The sequence below is a fragment of the Trichogramma pretiosum genome, unplaced genomic scaffold, assembly GCF_000599845.2.
Source record: "Trichogramma pretiosum strain Unisexual culture from Peru unplaced genomic scaffold, Tpre_2.0 scaffold24, whole genome shotgun sequence".
NCBI lineage: Eukaryota > Metazoa > Arthropoda > Insecta > Hymenoptera > Trichogrammatidae > Trichogramma > Trichogramma pretiosum.
The window spans coordinates 52,360-71,404 of record NW_019641611.1 but is presented as its reverse complement, the minus strand read 5'-3'; the positions used below and the strand labels follow the sequence as shown (position 1 = coordinate 71,404).

Here is a 19,045-nt window from a genome sequence, read left to right as displayed (position 1 = left end):
CCCCAGTTTTACAATGAAATAAAAGTGTATACGTTTGTAAACACGTAAGGCAGCAAGAAAACTGAGATATCCCCCAACTTGCTTTGTTTCAGATACATTTGTATTGATTGCAATTTGTGCATAATTTAAGAATAAAACATTTCTGTACATAATAACTTCAAACTCAAATTTTTACACTCTATGAAAACCTCTCCGCTCCTCAACTCCTCGATTGAATGTTTTTACAATAGTTAACAAGAATAATAAATTTTTATTTTTCACAACAGATATTACGTAACAAATATAATTATTTTATATTAGCATTCAAGCTTCATCTTGGAAAAGTTAAAAAATATACATATATTATAAATGATTTTTGTATGCTTATATATCTAGGAGTTAAGTCCCACCCAGAGATGAAAACAGCACGTATTAACGAAGTCTTCAACCAGACTATGGATATCACTTATGGTAAATGGCGTACTCGTAATTTCTTCAGATTTTCGATACACAGCGGATAATTCCTAAAAGTAAAAAGTTACAATAGAAAACAATATCGGAATTTTGATAAAAAAGTGATGAATCGATCGTTCACTTACGCCTCTGCAAGTGTGCAAGTCTATGGTTAGCATCATGAATGCTTGCACGTAATTCGGATGAAGTATCAGATGATGTGTGATATTACCATCAGGGGCGTTGAATTGCTTGTGATGCTCTTGATATCTACTTTGCAATAGTTTGGCCAAAGTCTGGTACCAACCAATTGGCTGATTGACCAGAGGATTTAGTCTTGGATCGAGGCTCGATAGCGATTCAATGTTCGCCAATTTCCGAAGTTCCGTAAATTCAGCGTAAGTCATGGTCGAGCGGCTTTCGAGCAGTCGGTTCCATAGTAAATGCGTACGACAATGACGTGCACCCTGTTCGATCATTGTCTCTATGTGCTCGCGAGCTATCTTGGCTTGTGCAATTATCAACTGCTGCATCAATTGTTCATGTGACGAATAGTAACCAAGATAATTTATGGACTCCTGGCGAATTTGACTAAGATTTCCGGTGGACGAGGAAGATGATGGTACCACGTTGGCCGCAGTCAAAGGTGAATTGGGCACCGGTGGTGGCGTAGGTGCCATCGAGGTAGTGGGGTCGCTCATAACATCGATAGTCGAGCTCTCCGGATCCAAAGACTCCGCATCGACGTGTTCCTTCAGAGAGCTGAGTGATTCAGCATTATCCAACAGAGCTGACCTGACACTTCCGACCGGCAGCTCCCTGGATAACGATGTACCTTCAATTCGAGCTCTCTTATTGAAATACGGACTGGTTATGGAAGCGGGACTCGATTCCGAAGGACTGTCGAGCTGCGACGAGCCCGCCATTGATTTCATTACGCTGTAAACGGTACGGAATTTGCCGATGCCGCTGTTTTCTGCGTCCCGTTTCGGATACATTTCGCGTTTGCTAGTCAGCATGAGGTAAAACTTGAGCGTCATCTCTCGGCAGTCCTCATCGTGAGGGAGGAACTGATCTGCCCAGGTAACAACGAGAGCAACGTCGAAATCGTTGATGTAGCGTGTGTCCTGGGTCCCGTCGTGGTAACTAACCAGAGGAGTGCTCTGCAGTCGCACCAAAACGTACTCCGTGTTGTGTTGCTCACTCGATGAGCTATCACCACCCTGATTTCTCACGTAAGTACAAGTCAGGTCGTCTTCGTCGTCCAGCATTGCTATCACTTGCATGCCGTAGGTGTTTTCGTGCGAAAGTAAGTATTGATACAAAGTGTGGGCAGGTATCTCTAGATCACGAACAGTTACTGCACCTATTAACAAATTTTAGAGATTAAAACGATGTTCATCTATTGTAAGTACAAACAGAAATACTTACTGCTACACATAAGATTGCGAGCAAAGTTCGGGGCTTTGGTGTAATATTTGTTAAAATCCTCGAGGAAATGGGTAAGATGATAACCATGTTTAAGAACCCCCGAACTACTGTTCGCAATGTACGAATGTATGCAGCGCAGGTGAAAGTCATAAGTGAACGAATGGAGATGCATGCTTATTTTGATTTTGTCACAAGTATCAATGAAGCTCTGAATGAACTGATTAGCCATTGGGGCTTTGTTCCGCTGCAGTCGACTGCACTCGATTACACGGATTTTCACGACGAAAAACGGCTCAGAAAGATGAATCTCGAAAAGGAGTACACCACCCAGCATCGATTTTTTTAGATAAACTGCCTCTTTCAAGAACTGATCGTCTTGCCTGCAAAGTGAAGAAAAAAATGTAACCAATTCCAATTACTGAAAGGCGATTATACTTACTCTTTATTTTTCCCAGAAGCTTCGATCTTGATGGGATTAAAGCCGAGCTGTTGCAGGTATTGCTTGTACTCAGCGAGCATACATTGGCAAATGGTTCGATGCCACTCGATCACTGCAGTGGAATCTTGTTTTTTGGAAGAAGCATTGCTCGCTGTTCGCGATCTTTCTGGCTGAACGAGTTGATGTAAGGGCGGTGCAAGGGTATGATCTCTCGTCGCGGCGGACTTTAGTCTCCACATCGGCAAAAACAGCAGGGGCGTGTGACAGTGGTGAATGAGCCGAGAGTGCTGTTTGAACGAGTTTAGCATTGACTGGCTAATGGGAAGGCTGGTAAGGACGTTGCGACTTTGCCAAATAGCGTACAGTTTGTCCAGGTCGTCTTTAATTTTTTTGTCTTTTTGCCTCAACTCCTGAAAATCGTAGGCAGATTTGACGACAGGATCGATCGTATTGGTCGGATACTGGCCGCTCGGCTTGGCATCGCGCATCACCTGGTCCATCATTTGGATCGATGTTAATCCTAGACCCGGCGATTGCTTCGGTACTTGCACTCTACTGGCTGGTCGAGGCCATTCTTTGTTGTCCGAATTCTCCTGAGTTGGAAATTTTGCCAGGCTTTCCATGTCTGCGATGTGTTGGAAGGAGTTTGACCGATCGTCTGATCTTTGATCGTTGAAATGGTGCAAGGACTGATGATGAAATATGCCCAGTTTCTGCATCTGTAGGCTAGAATGTAGTATCGAGCGCGATGACAACCAACGTGCTAAACTACTTATTTGGCGTGTCAATTTTTCTGAGCGCTCCCTTGACCAATTATACATATAAATTATTATCTGAAAAAGTAACATTCTCATGAACAATATTAAAAAAAAGATGCAATTATCAATTGGATCTATAACTTACGTGTTTACTTTGCACTTTAGCTAACAAAAGTCTTTGTCGTGGAATGAACATTTTTTTCCTAATCAGAGGGTTAAACTGTTGCAATAGTTTTTGATCGGCCACTACAAAATTAGTAATGTTAGTTTTGGAAAATGAAAAACATTTTTTGCTATTTATACGTACCTTTGGGAATTAATTGTTCAGACCAGACTTGACTACTACTCGATGCTTTCCATTGCGAAAAATTTCGAGCGATCAATAAACCTTTTGTGTATGTTTCTTGCTCGTCTTTGGTTGGATTGCAGGGTAGAAAAACAACATTCTCTACAGAATTTTCAATTTCAGCGAGCTTTGTCCAATTGATTCCGGTTTCAAGGCATTTATCTAGCATTATTTCGTCGATGAGATCTTCTTTACCATCGATGAAAGGTTGCCTCTGGAAACGTCCAAAAGCACGAGCAGTCGTGTCAACAGCATGACTTTGCACGAGATTTTGAAGTTCGCGTAACATAATCGGTAAATAATGTCGATGTTCTAAATAAACGGCGTGTCTTCTAACCGTTGGGACAGCTATTTCCAGACCGAATTGCAGCCAGTATACTAAATTTAGATGATATATTTTCTCTAAGCGACCCTTTTCTCCTACGAAAAAAATATGAGTTAGTATCGCAGTAATAAATGCACAGAATTTTAATTGTTAACATCAAATACCTAATTCATAAGGTGTGAGTTTCATAGGATTGTCATCAAAAGAGTTCTCTTTCGCAGGCACTTCATCGGATTCAATAGGTACTGCCAATGGTCGAGGCAAAAAGTTGTATTCTGTTATTAAATCCCAATGCGCGTGTTTTACAGCTGATTTAAGCTTTAGTATTAGGGCTTCCAAATTTACTCGGCCTTGTTTCCAAACTCGAAATTCGACATATGGCGAGGATGAAACCTCATTGCTTCCCTAAAAAAGTACCAAATTATTTATAGCGAAAATTTTTACAGTTATTCGATGAAATAAAATGAAGAAACATACGCAATTCTGATTAGGATAAACAGTAGTTTGTACGACATTTTCAAAATCGATGATTTTCGGACATTCCATTGTCATGGGATGAAAAGCATGTTCTTTATCAGCTGGAACGATGTCACCGTTTTCGTTAACAATAGCGATTGCGATGCAAGCGATACCTCGACTACCACTTGACTGACTCTGATTGTACAGAAAGATATCCGTTTCAGGGACATGTTTGCTCGACGTCTCTGGCTGTGAGTAGTCCTGGAAGTGCGAAGATGGTCTGGTGTCGGTGTACTTCGGTGTATAAACAAATTGCAAGATATTCTGGCGTAAATAAAAACCCAAAGCCGCCATGTGACTAAGGCACGGCTCCTGAACAGAGAATCGAATGCAGCACTCTGGTGGCCGATACTGACGTTGTATAAATCGCACGTCCGACGGTGTGAGTTTGCACATTGGATTGCGAGCGAGCATGACAGCCAGAACGTCGAGTACCGCGTCGTCAAGTCGATTTTGCAGCACTTGTACCAGATCGTAGCGGACTTCTGGACCAGCTTCAGATATACCATGGACCATCAGGACAATAGAATCACCAGATTTATTCATTATATCTGACTCCCTTTCGCCAAAAGATCTGACTCTGGGCCTTAGTAATTCTGAATTTATTGATGAGCCCGAAACATGGTCGGTTGACTGGGCCATAATTCTGGTTTGCGACAGTGAGGTAATGCTGCTGCTGCGTGATACGACGATTTTCTCGTCGCTTTCAGATAATTTTCCGCTCTGAAGTGACTTTTCGTCACCGGTTCGCTCGTGCAAACGAAGATAAAAGACGTTCTTGTTTCTCTCTTGGTACACAAACATGTTAGATCGGTTGTTAACGGAAAAGCGATTCAGTACTGCCTGCAAAACCTTGATACCGCGTGACATGCCGGTTTTGCCAGGTCCAGTTTTCAACCGGTGATGAAGACAAAATGGTACCTCCCAAACTATAGGACAACGGAACATACCAGGAGTCATGTGTGATCCAGCTAAATATGTAAAAATGTGGTATTATAGTTGAAGAAAAAAAAATTAAATCTTAAATGATAATAAATTGGCCGTACATGTAAGTGAAGCATGTGCATGAGTCTGAGAAGCGGGAGTGCTATCGTGACTGGAGTCATTTTTCCAGTTATTATCCTCCGCAGACTCGTTTTCTAGAAGAGGATCGCATATCCGTTTATCGTACAGATCTCGCAACAATAGGTATTGGTTGACTCGTCGGCAAATAGCCTTGATCTGACTGACGGCGTTTTTATGCACCTGCTGGTACCGATCGACTTCTGGCGAACTAAGTTCAAGAAATCGGCAATGGAAGTAAACGTTAACATGATCATCGGAGACACGTAAAATAAGCCAGAAATTAGGTAGACGTGGGCGACGGCGATCTAAATCGACCAACCACTGGCATTCGTCTTCAGTGTCACTGCTGTCCCCTTCATAACCATCGTCAGTTCCCAACTGACCGTTGTCGCCAATACTAGATATCTCCGAGTGATATCCCGGTAATTCTCCAGAATCTTGTTTTTTTATCTGACTTGAATTGACGTTATTATTAACAATGTTACTAGTTACAACCGATGTTTGAGTAATATCCTCCGTATTGAATACTGAATCATCTGGCATTGTTCCTTTATAAAAAATGGAAGATTTAAAAAAGGCAAACAATGAAATTATTACGTTAGTCAATCATACCTTTAGATTCTTCTTCATCACGTACAGTTACAGGTGTTGGAGAATCTGTATCCAAGGTAGAGCTCTTTTCTTTTTCATTTTTGACGAAATAAAATATTTCGTCTTCCTTCTCAACACTGTAGGAGTCGACCTTGAGGGTTTTCAACTCCTCAATAAAACGGGGTAGACTGTTCTCGACTGAGAAGACAAAGTGTAGAGGTACTTTGTCCGTGTAGCAGCTGCTACGATTTCGCGATTCCCCTACGTGCCGAGCGATAAATTCGAGATTTGCCTTGGAGGGTAGATCGGGTTGGTCGAGCAGAACCGCTGCAGTTTCATCTCGCAGCAACCAGTTGATCTCATCGACGAGGCTAGTCACGGCCGTGTATTGATGCGACGGCAGATTCGTGATATTCTCGTGGATCGGATCTCCTGTCTCGAAAGACATTTGGTGATGCATCGAGCCATGCTGGCGATTCAGTGAGGAACGATCAAAACTGCCGTCGGTACTGGTGTCGCCACCACGGCTACCCTCACTGCAGTAAGAAGTAGTGCGCAATCCGGATGGTACATTTTCGATGCTGACCTCGAGCACCTCTTTCGGTAGATTCAAGCATATGATGTCCAGGGTGACTTTCAGACTCGATGTGTCCTTGAGATTGTAGTCCTCGAGCTTCTGTGTAATCTCCGTAAAACATGTTGGAAGCAGCTTGACCGCAGTGCTCGAGAAACTGGTCTTTGAGTGTATGGAGCAATTAAGCTGGATAAAGAGGGGCTGCTCGTCGTCATTCTGACCGCTCTCATACGATTCGACAGATTCAGGGCTCCCCGATAATTTCTGACGATCGTGGTTGATGCCAGCGGAGGACCTCGTCATATTGCCGGTGTGACTTACAACTTTCTTCAGAGAGCCAAACATCTTGCCGTTGAGCGTTTCATTAGTGTAGGAGAATCGAACCTCGTCGTCGCTGTCGGACGAGACCATATTTTTCGATTCAGCCTGCAAAATTTCAAATCACCGTTATTACCCTTTTTTCCCTGATGAACTACATGCGCTATTAAACGAATACATACTATTTTATCATTTTTCCCGTAAGGAAGGCAGAAGTAAAAGTCCGGATGCACAGACACCTGCTTAAAAGCGACGTTGATGATCTTTCGGAACTTGTCCTTAATGAGCATGTGTAAATTGCGCATATCTTTGCAGGTGTCGTTGCATCCGTAGCCATCCTCGTCGGTATCGTTTAGAGGGCTAGGGGGTAAGGCCTCATTGCCAAGATGACGGCATACGGCACGCAAATAGTCGGTGATGTTGATCTCGATGAGGCACTCCTCGCATTGCTCGACCGCAGCCTCCATATCGCTGTAATTGATGGGCTGCTGCTCTATCAGAGATTTGTACACGGAAACGACGTAGGCGTTACAGTGAGCAAGGCTGATGATCTTGCAGTGCTCGAGCAAATTTTGTTGATCTAAAATCACGATTGCGAAATATTAAAAAAGAAAATGTAATGAAACGCGCAGCGAAGAAAAGTTCACAATCGCTTACCACCGGTGATATTGTCGGAATCCTCGCTCTTAGGCTCCGGCGATGAGGGTTTGGTGTTATCGCCGGACTTGAGGCCGACAAATTCTTCTCGAAATTGGTGTACTTGGTCAGCCATGCGGAACGTGTAATCATGTCTGACGTCACGGAATCGAGGTTTCTCTAATTTTTCCACGAGACTGTCGACGAGTAACGCTAATGAGCAGTCGTATACGTATATGGGCAATACGAGGCTGGTGCGGCGTTGCGTTTCGCCACCAAGGCCCAAGATGTTGCAAGGCGATATGACAGGAGTGGCGTGATGCTCGTTGTAAACGTCGATTGACGTTGTCTTGGGGGTGCTGAATGCCAAGGCATTTTTGAAGTAATCCAAGTCCGGATTTTCCTGCGCACGATCGTTACGATTAATTAGAAAAAATGTAACAATTAACCCATTAACGCGCAAAAGTGCAATTTTGTGCATGAATATTCCGTTGTAAAAAAATTATAGATAAAGTTAAAATATTTTCTTGAAAATCCATACCCAGGGGTTTTTGGGTATGCTCTTTCAGTATCCGGTGTTATTTTTGCGATAAATAAACATTATCATCGTTTATTTTGCCATTAAAAACAAAAAACGTGATTTTTTGACTCAAAATTTTTTTTCAAAGTCGATTTTCTACCTTGCCTTGCCTTCGGAGGGTTCCCATAACACCAGAAATCGTGCACTTTTTCTCTGAACCTTCGAAAAATGCGCTGCCGCGATTTTTATCTTGCCCCTATATTTCTAAAATGGCGAATTTATACCGAGCAGCGGTATAAAAATTCACTCATTTTTTACTCAGATCCTATTCTACATGCGCTAAATATGAACTAAAAAGTACAATTTGGAGTGTAAAAACTTATTTGAATTCGTTTAGAGAATACGTGTGAATTTTTTCAGAATTTTTCAGACCACTTTGAAAATTTTGCAAAATACGACCATTTCCCGGCCTGTCGAAAAAATCCAAAATGTTCCAAAAAAAATCTGAAAAATTCTGAAAAAATTATTAAAAAATTCTAAAAAAAATTCACATGTATTCTTTGAACAAATTTAAACACTTTTCATTGTATGACTTTCTTTTATAAAGTCAATAATTTACAAATAAAAAATAAGGCAATTTTCATATCGCTGCTCGGTATAAATTCGCCATTTTAGAAATATAGGGGCAAGATAAAAATCGCGGCAGCGCATTTTTCGAAGGTTCAGAGAAAAAGTGCACGATTTCTGGTGTTATGGGAACCCTCCGAAGGCAAGGCAAGGTAGAAAATCGACTTTGAAAAAAAATTTTGAGTCAAAAAATCCCGTTTTTTGTTTTTAATGGCAAAATAAACGATGATAATGTTTATTTATCGCAAAAATAACACCGGATACTGAAAGAGCATACCCAAAAACCCCTGGGTATGGATTTTCAAGAAAATATTTTAACTTTATCTATAATTTTTTTACAACGGAAAATTCAAGCACAAAATTGCACTTTTGCGCGTTAATGGGTTAAATTAGATATAACTTACCACAGTCTCGATAGGAAATCGTGGAATCGGCGAGGTAGTCTCCGATCGACCACCCGTACCATCGCTCACGTAGTGTTGGCGGCAATCGCTCATGGAATCCGCCAGTCCCTGAGCTACGGCCTGGGGCGTCGTCGCGTTCTGACGCTCGCTCTCATCTTCTGGTTGGCTGATCAACTGCTGAACGTCGGCCTCGGCAGCCGGCACCAGCGTCACGATCACGTGGGTAGTGCTGATGCCCTTGACAAAGCAACGCCAGCGAGGATAGGTCGAAGTGACAGTTTTCGTAACGTGAGAGTCGTCGGTGTCTGCGATCGAGGTAAAAAATTAGTAAACACTTTCAACACATCATTCACAGCGATTGAAGGAGTGATGAAAATTTACCGTAATTGCAAAATAGGTATTTGTATCCCTCTTCTCTAGGACGAGCGGCTAACATTCTGGTAAATCGATCGGATTCAGCAGCGTTGAGGATCAGCTCTTTATTATGCAGACTTTTGATATGACTAAGGAGGCTCCCCATGAGTAATCTATTGGCATTTGAGTCCATTCTTAATTGGTCTTGGTAGTCTAGAGATAAGAAGATTTTTTTAGTAAAGGGACTAACGATTTTTTTAACTAGCAGGGTAATCGATCATTTTAAAAATTGAGAAAAAGAAAATTTATAATTCTCTATTCGATTTTCTTACGTAGTGTTATCGATAAATAGAAATTTGTTTTAAATTAGAAATAATCAATACAATCGATGATTAATCTGCAGTTCAACTATGCCATATTTCAAATTTGACCGATTTGTAAAAATGTTGAAAAGATTTCCGAATTGTTCTTTTTGAAATATTGTACCTTAATTTTCTCGCATTTTCAGTGCTTTATCCGAGAGCGAGATAATTATAAAAATAAATACAAGAAAGATAACCAACCATCAGTAAACATAGAAAACAGGAGCTCAGCCTGTTGGCACTTGGGTAGTACAGCGAGGGCGTCGAACTCAAAATGCATCGATCTGACTCGATCGTCGGCTAATGGATTATCGGCTATTTGTGCGAACGTCGGTCGCTTCGAAGTCTTGTTGCCAACGGTAAGGCTGCTCATGTTACCTATCGCGCTCAATGGATGAATCTGCTGTGGTTGCTGCTGGTTTTGGTTCATAGTGCTGTGGACGATCTCGTCTTCAGAGGACATTGTTTGGCACATCAAACATAAATGTTCCAGGGTCAATAGCGCATTTATCACCTCTTTATCGATATTTGAGATCTGCAGCAGTGGATTATTCCAAGGGGATTATCGTAAATGGGTGGATGATGTATATTTTACGTTCGAAATTTATACGCATTGTACATAATGTAGTTATTTATCAAAATGAAAATTTAGCTTTTACAACGTGTCTGGATGCTACATCGAGTTAATAGTAAAATTTCATGCTGAGTTATGGAAATCACTCTTGAAGAAATTACATCATGTTATAGGATTGTAATAAAGTGAACCATTGAATTTATTAATATATTATGCATAACCGATAAATTAGAAAATTGGAACATTTAGGAGGCTAATTATAAGTTTGTAAAAATATAGTATATTTTGCACCTATAGGAAGTGAACATTTTACTCCCGCTGAGCAAAACCAAAATGTTACTTTAGGCTGGGATATTCACAAAAAATTGTACCAAAAAAAGAAAGTCTCAGAGCACGTGATTATCAACCTCGGCTTCGCCTCGGATGATAAATTACGCGTGTCCAGAGACTTTCCAGTTTTTCACTCCCTAGGTGTAAAATATACTATTTATGTGCAAGAAATGAAAAGGTTAATGATAAATATTCCTTTATAAAGTTGTATAAGGCAAAGTGATATGAATTATTTTGATTAATTTTGAAATATTGCAGACAACGTAATATTTTATTATAAATACATTAATAGATATATTGATAAAATTATTATAAATATATTTATAAATACATGTTTATAGAAAAAAGTACAAGTCTTGGTGTGATATTGGTTTAGGATAATATAAAAACTGTCGCTAGAGGTAAAAAAATTGCTCTGAAGTAATCGTTGACCCGGGGTCCACGGAATAAGTAGGAGGAGTTGAATCTCACTTTTTAAAATCTAAGCGTAGAGACCACTACTCCACTTAAACCTCAAACCCTCCGATAATTTATCTTTCTTTCTCTATATTTTCTTGCCAAACTGTAGCTTCTCAAATTTGTCTTTGGACGAAAAATAGCCAATGCAAAGCTGCAACGATCTCACTGAATTTCGATGAAATGACCGTAGCGAGCACTAGCTGGAAGAGTTAGATCTGGCAAACTTTTCACATGGCTAATATTGTCTCGATCTTTACTTCCAACTAATGCGCGTCGGCGAGATTTACAGGCAGGTCTCCCGATTTGACTTTAAAATCCACTGACTGATGTTGGACCTCTCGCACATTTGACCGCGACACTCGAGACGCGAGTATATTTCTCTCCTACGCGACAAAATCAGGCTAGTTCTCGAAAATGTATATAACTGATTCTAGAATCGTATTGTCATCGCGATGAAGAGTCTCGATAAAGCGTTATTTTTCTTCTGATTCGCGCCTGCAAGCCGAGATAATCCGTATCGCGATTAGCGTCAATGTGACTTGCCTTATCAAAGTAGACAATACATACATTTCATGTATAAATGTAAAAAGTAATATACCGTCGAATTACTACGATAATCAGTTGGCTGTATGCGACGATCACTGTAATACGTAGAATAATTTCTAGTCAACTAATTCACGATCGCGTTACCTTTGCAGCCAATCTCTTACAAAAATTTTGGTAAAACTAACTGTCTATACACGCTCGCTTATCAGTTCCGTATTGCCGAGCACATTGACACAGTACATACACAATAAACGAAATATTTATCATCCAGTTCGATCGCCTTTCATGCACGCACGTACGATCGAACGTTATTTTTATCATCAAAACTCGCGTATCGTAAACCTATCGCGTAAAAACTGATATGTATCATTTCGTTGAGAATTTCCGATGATTGTTTTTTCACTTTTTGATATTAAAAAAGAAGAATTATTGGTTGCAATGATTATTGAAAAACGCGTATTTTGTTAACTTAACGATGTTGACTCGCGATTCAAATATTGCGAAGATCGAGCCGTTTTCGAGATCGATAAGAGACAACTATGAGTCGTTTTCTTATCGGCCTCTCTCTCTCTCTCTCTCTTTTTACCTGCCTCTCTTGTGCACATTCACACGAGAAGTCACACACATGCACATTTGCGACTTTTTTCGCGTTTCCCAATGGAGTTTTAGCTTTATCTCGCGAGCTCGTGTAAATCGACTCGTTAATTTTGATCCTAAAAAGACGCGCTAATAATTGTAAACGAACGTTATTCTAACTCTTCACGATTGCTTACGTAACTGTGTCACTGCGCACGAACGACGCTATAGTTGGTAATCAATCTTGGGGGTTTGTTTCGTCACCCCGTACTACGCAGATGTTTGATAAGACGTTAATGCAGGTATAATCGCGAACGATTCAACGACGACAGAAAAATAACGCTAAATCTGAGTTAACTACGCTACATGATCCACGGCACAAGCACCAAAACACCACTGATCTGCACATAAATCGACGAATTGACGTTGAATGAGAAAGAAACGTGAAAATTTAGAGTAACACGTCCTAGGCTATCGACGCTGGAGCGCGTCGAAAGTTCAATTGCGAGAAAAGTAAAAAAATCCAAGCCGATAAAACGCAGAGGTATCGCACATCGAGAGACGAGCGTGACGAGCGATAGACGACGTGCGAGAGGTCACTAGAGGGCCCGGCATCGCGCCAGGGCCCTATATATACCTGTTCGGGCTGATAATAAAGCTCGAGCGTACAATCGCCGCGGGTCCTTCTTTTTTTAGAGATACCGTAGAGGTGTGTACGTGTGCGATGAGCGTGTGCGTGCGCGTAAAAGTGTAAACGCCCAGCCCCGATAACGATAAGGTGTCTTCTTCTATATACACGTCGCGATATATTTGTACGTCTATATGATCATTGACACGACTAGGAAAAATATATAGGTGAGATGAAAAAATATGACAGCAAGTAACCTTATTTTCATAAGAATTTTACAAAATTCGTTCCCAAGTAAAAGCATGCGAGCAGCTAATTCGAACTTATTTTCTTATGATAATAACGCGACGCTTTTCAACTATTCAACTTATATTTTTTTCGTCTGTTTCATATTTTTTTTTATTGTACGACAAGGCTGTGTCTTTGATGAGAAATTTCACCTGTATTTATAAATGCTTAGAAGATATGAATCATCACAGACCGGAAGGATGAGTCCCTTGTAATTGTCTATTTTTTAGTATTGACTTTTCTTCAAACGGATCTCTACATTACGCAAGATAGTTTTATTTCCGATGGGCTCATTTTTCAAAATATGAATCACGCAACATAATGTCATGAAGTAGATAAGATCGAATTTGATAAGTTTAGGCAATTCCAATGATGTTTATTTAACAGAATTGTTGATATCGTCCATAGTTTAGTACTAAAAAAAACGATATTTCGTCACATTGAGTTCTGCTATTATCTTGAAATTATGATAGTAGAAGAAACATTGGATAAATTTTTTTTACTTGAACATCAATCGTATCACGTTTCATATTGTCAGAAAAATTATTTTACTAAAGCTGATTACTTATTGAAGAAGTCAATTTTTATGGAGATTTCATTCATACAAAATAGCCACTCAGAGATGTGTTTTAATTTTATTAAAATATTCCACTCACAATTACTGAAATATGTACAATTTAAATGATTGGCAATAACGTTCAATTTAAACTTGAATTTCGATTGACTGATAATTTAATTTTTAACAGGTAATAACAAGATTATTAGCTATTTTTTCTAGATGATGAAAAAAATTTCATCGAATTAAATTGTTCTTTAATAGTTTATATGCATGTGCAGTGCGTAGCTCCGAGGCACATTTTTTGCATTTTCATTTAAGCTATGCCAAAAACAAAAATGCTAGGTATTTTGCCCGTTAGAAAAGTGTGATTATCCGTACATCATAAAGCAGAGACGCTTAATAATTTACCAAATTATTTTTGAAGAAATTTTTTTCTAATCCCCTCTGGAAATTAATTTGATTTATTTAGACTGTTCACTTGACACCAAAAAAATTTTGCGAGTTGTAATGGTCAAAACTAATGTTGTCAATGAAGAGACAAAAAGCTTCCGTCATGGCAATGCGATTTAGGGCAGCGTTCGATAGACATTTTATACGCGTGTGAAATCTCTAATATCTCCGTGCTATATACATTAAGTACGAAGCATCGAGTCTGTTTGTCGAGCTCGCAAGACGATATCGCTTGTAGCATTGCCTACTTGACAAAATAAAGCACTCGAGAAAAGCGTTATGGTCTGCACAGAACGAAGAAAGGAAAAGAGAGAGAGCGATTGAAGAATTTTTCGTAGTTGCAGCATTATCGCGAGCATTGCTGAAGATAAGACTCATCTTTTTCGTATGTACGGATGGATAAGTGAGTTGTACGTTTTAGTTTGGCAAGATTTTTGATCTTTGTCTGTCTGAAGCGGGGAAACATCCTATCGATATTCTCTAAAATTTCTCTTCGGATTTGCACAATTCGTGACTGACAATTTTTTATATTTTTCCCGTGGACGATGATACGCAATTTTAAAATATTCGTTGTGAGAAACGACTCATCATGTAGCGTAAAAGATTTAATCGCGAAAAAAGAATCTTCAATTTTTATATTTTGTGTCATGCATCTTTTGATTAATTCAAGGGATAGATAAGCCAATAATTGAATGATAAGATAATATTTAGGAATACGAATGATATCTATAATTGATCGTTTATTATTGAAATTCATACTCAAGACCTGAACTTTTTTCTGTATACTTAAGAATGATCTTTTCTATTGAAAAAAATTAAGAAAACTCACCGCCTCCGGAAGTTGGAAATATTCAAGCGACCTCATGTAAGCGGCCTTCTTCTGTTGGTCATTTGCCTGGACGTATCCAAATTGAGGTTCTATCCATACTTCCATGACTATTTGAAAGTCACCATTTGCTTCTCCATCTTCATAGCCGTTTTCTCCATCGGCAGTACCTGTGACAAATATTTTTCATTACAATCGACCCTTCACATTTAAATTCACGTATATTATTAAAAGATTACCCTCGTCGGTGGTATCTTCGTCGGTGGTGCAACTGTCCTTCTCGATTACGGGATTAACGACCACGTGAGGAGGAAATAAAACATACTGGACTAAGCAGGGGTACGAGTTAGCTTCAGCACTCCCGTCGACGTTACTTCCTGATCCTTTCATTTGTACTTCCATCACAGTGTTTATTATGCCAGCAGCGGAATATGAAAAATTGAATCCTTCCGCCAAGCGAATCCTGAAGCAATGGATATTTAAAAAAATATGTTTGTGTAATTTATGTGAAGTATTTATTTGCTACTGATTATGAATTTATCACTATTTTTCCAAGCTTTCCTTGCGAATAATATGTTACCCGTTAAAAATGACTAATTCCTTTTGTAGTTTCAATTAATAATGAAAACTACGGTACTTGCTTATTAAAATTTAATAAAAATTAATTTCTTCATTCCGGTTTGTTATGGACTAGCCCTTTAAATTCTATAACTTTTCGTGGATTATCCAGCATAGACAAGATAATTTTCGGACTCACTCTATTTTTTGGTCACTTTGATTAGAAAAAATGTTTCTAAAAACACGTTTTAATAAAAAAATCTAAAATATTATTAATTTTAAGCTGAATTTTTGTCCAATAACTAAATAAATGAAAAGTAAAAATCAGATTCTTGTAAACAACCTTTCAAACAATAAAAGTAGAATTTTTTCTCATGTGTCAGAAAACTAGTCAGTTCAGTCTATGTTCACTAATGAAATAAATGAATATGGGTTACTCACTTGGTAATTGTTGAAAGTATCCTAGCAATAGCAGCAATACTTGGTTTTGGCAAGGCACTGACAGGCTGGGTTACTAGAGTCGGCTTTTTAAGCAGCCACAACCACCTGGTGTGATAGAGGTAACGACTCAAAGAGGTAGTAAACGAAGCAGGACTTATGGCACCATTTTTCGCCATTATCTGAGACCCATCGGGGAACATGACGGTATTTAAGTTTAGAGGCATCCTCTCGTACCTAATGAGTATTTTTTCTAAAGGTTTGTGCAGTATCTTGCAGCAAGGTACTTGAGATTGCTCAGTTCTTCGGCTTGGCAGACTTAGCTGGCTCAGTCTATCGAGCAAATCCGCCATGATATTATGACGGACGATGCCCTCGGTGCCAGCGGCAAATGCAACGTTTAACACTACGCAGAGCGACTTGCAACTGACGTTGATCAGGCAGAAGGAAATCGGTGGTTTTTCTACTTCTCGGTAAATGAAGTGAACGTACGTATGATTTTCTACCAAGATAAAGGTGGCCCAAGTTTTCAGCATGCCGTAAAGAGATGCTGCAGCTTGACGATACTGCACACATTGGAATCGACCGCTTTGATTCGCCTGGTGCAGGTGTTTCGGAAGGGGCCGATCATGAAGTAGCACGAGGGTGACGCGCTGCGAGTGCATCCAACGCGACCACTGAGTCGGCTCAAGAGATATGACCGGCTGCCACATTTGTCCGAATTGAGGACAGGCTGCATCGCTCAGCTGAATCGAACTCGGCAGGCTCGACGTCATGTAAAAGAGCGGCATGCCGCTCTTAATCGTGTCCGGTACGTTGTACCAGGTCCGACCCATGCCCGGGAACCAGCTGAAGTGGGCGAGCATATTGTCGCTATCGGTCAGTGAGGTCAGAGCCGTCCAAAATCTAGAAACCATGTTTTGCCGGTACTGCGACTTGAGGGGCTTCTTCGATAGACAAGTGATGTCGTGAAGAAATTCGTAAGGTGCCTCAATCGTAATGGTGTACTGCAAGGTATTGCAGATCGAGAGGGTTTTCAAAAATCGAGGACACGTGACCACGTACTCGATGAAGACTTGAGTTTTCCATGGCAAGACGAAGCAAATTTCTAAACTACCGTCGCGCATATTCGCTCTTCTGATTAGATATCCTTCGCGCAATCGACAGCAGAGCATACTGTTTAGTGTGCAGGTGACTTGATCGTCAATTTGCTTTTTGCGCAACAATTGAGGTGGCTCGTGTCCGTAAAAGTAATTGTTTTTCGTTTTCCAAATATTGACGTCGTTTCCACGAACTTCAAAGGGCTCGTGACGGTACAGTTGCCAGCATAGCAGGTTTTTATGATACTTATTCATTTCCAGGTTTCCTTCTTCGGGCTAAAAGTTTATTTAAAAATGAAAATGTTATTTTTAAGCATGTATTCTTTACGAATTCTACTAACCAACGCTGGAAAAACAGTCATATATGTTCCTAAAGTCGCTGTTGCTAAAAATCGTAATAAATCAGGGTATGGTACTAGCCCATTAGCCGTATGAGGATGATAGGAACTGCCTACATGAAAAAAACTACATGCTATTGTGGTAGCTCTTAATTGTTGTATAACAGAGTCTAAGGCATGGACATCATTTATTCCAACAATTCCATCCGAAATAATTACTAATTCTGAAAAAAAATTAAACCCACAAATAAAAAAGTGTTATTAATAATATTAATAAAATTTAAATATTAACTGCTTACGTGCGCAACTATATTCTGGCAGCAAAGATAATGCCAGCATACCGTATCGCAGCATGTTAACAAATCCAGTTTCTGGTGAAACCATCCCTAGATTTGTTCCAATATTATTTGCATTATTTTTTCCTATATTTGTACTGCTTTCTTCAAAGAGACCTCCTACCAATTTTTCACTTTCTAGTCTCACTGTTTCTAATTGTAAATTAACTAGGCCTGTAACTTGAGCCACTTTTTCTTCTAATAATTTCAATTCAGATTCTATCACTTGCATTAATCTACCAACATTTTCTGTAGTGACTAGCCAGCCTTGAACTAACACTTGTTGGGCTGGATTGGTAAAAAAGGGTGTATGAACTATCACAGTAACATATATTTCTGGATGTAGCATTCGTTTACTTCCAGGAATAAGAAACTAGAATAATTAATAAATTCATGAACATGAGTTAATTAATACATCTCTTTTGACTATTGATGCCTAGTACATACCGGTCTCGTTATTCCTTCTAAACATTTTTGAGTAGCTGAATAAATTTCATCAATAACTATTTCGCCATTTTCTATGTCCTGCATTAAAAATTTGATTGTAAGTAATTGTAAAATTGTAGAGACATGATAAAAAATAGTATGAAAGCTTACTATAGTTGCAAGAGACGGACTAAGATCTAAACTAAGAACCATTCTATATCTATAAGATAAAAATTTAATTTTAGTTGTAGAAGTGACCCTATAGAGGTATTGCCAATTATTTTCTGGACTCCACAAATGATCACTTTCTACTGGAAGTACAGAAACAATTTCTAGCTCTGGCGTATCCTCACTCTCATATTCAGGATTTTGTACCGATATGAGTGTATCCAAATGTTGGAGCACCCATTGTGCCCTTATATTGCGAGATATGGGAAAACCATGTTTCATGAGCAGGTACACCGTATCTGCCTCAAGCACCTCCAACTATAAAAACAAATTTGAATGCAATAATTCTATGATTTACACACTTGGCAATATATCAAAAATTTGGTATAGTCAATCATTTTCAATATGTGGAAAAAAAAATTAGAGAAACAAAAAGATACAATAAAAAACATTAAAAAATCGTTCGAATGTCGAAGACACATAAATTTGCATACGTAAACGATGATTACCTCGTTCTCCGTAGAATCCATGATTTCTACGGGGTTTGTAATATTATTTAAAAGAGATAGCACTGCTAACGAACATTCTATCTAACGACACACGTCTGGCGGAATCGTAAAAGTAGCAGCAACGGCTCCAGAAGCAGCTGCATCTTTTTCTTATCAACAATTGCGAACGAGAAATGCACGAGACACTGCGACTGTATGTCATTGTCCGCGCAGCGTCGCGTCTTCTGCTACTTTGG

At 39.5% G+C, this 19,045-nt stretch overlaps 1 protein-coding gene across 2 annotated transcripts; it reads right to left on the bottom strand.

Annotated features, from left to right (window-relative positions):
- Positions 1–82: 82 nt before the first annotated feature.
- Positions 83–18,906, bottom strand: LOC106648332 (KICSTOR complex protein SZT2-like). Of its 2 annotated transcripts, XM_014365125.2 has the most exons (24): positions 18,810–18,906; positions 18,304–18,618; positions 18,154–18,231; positions 17,671–18,079; positions 17,375–17,595; positions 15,937–17,309; positions 15,177–15,400; positions 14,941–15,107; positions 9,903–10,236; positions 9,367–9,552; positions 8,986–9,290; positions 7,456–7,837; positions 6,981–7,378; positions 5,928–6,906; positions 5,297–5,863; positions 4,209–5,221; positions 3,896–4,136; positions 3,368–3,826; positions 3,206–3,306; positions 2,794–3,135; positions 2,303–2,712; positions 1,864–2,243; positions 579–1,798; positions 83–503 (listed from the first exon to the last, which is right to left on the bottom strand). In XM_014365125.2, the coding sequence occupies exons 1-24, from the start codon at positions 18,828–18,830 to the stop codon at positions 372–374; spliced, it is 10,257 nt and encodes a 3,418-aa protein (XP_014220611.1). In that variant the 5' UTR covers positions 18,831–18,906; the 3' UTR covers positions 83–371. The 2 variants fall into 2 exon arrangements, with proteins under 2 accessions (XP_014220611.1, XP_014220610.1); XM_014365124.2 differs by having other exon boundaries at positions 2,303–3,135.
- Positions 18,907–19,045: the final 139 nt, after the last annotated feature.

What these genes read in the sequence shown, in the direction of transcription:
- LOC106648332 (XM_014365124.2), bottom strand. Translation starts at nt 18,830, where the DNA reads ATGGATTCTACGGAGAACGAG. An exon ending in TGGATTCTACGGAGAACGAG is followed by an intron (nt 18,619 to 18,809) that starts GTAATCATCGTT and finishes TTGTTTTTATAG; the next exon opens with TTGGAGGTGCTTGAGGCAGA. An exon ending in GATTTCCTATCGAGACTGTG is followed by an intron (nt 7,838 to 8,985) that starts GTAAGTTATATC and finishes GATCGTGCGCAG; the next exon opens with GAAAATCCGGACTTGGATTA.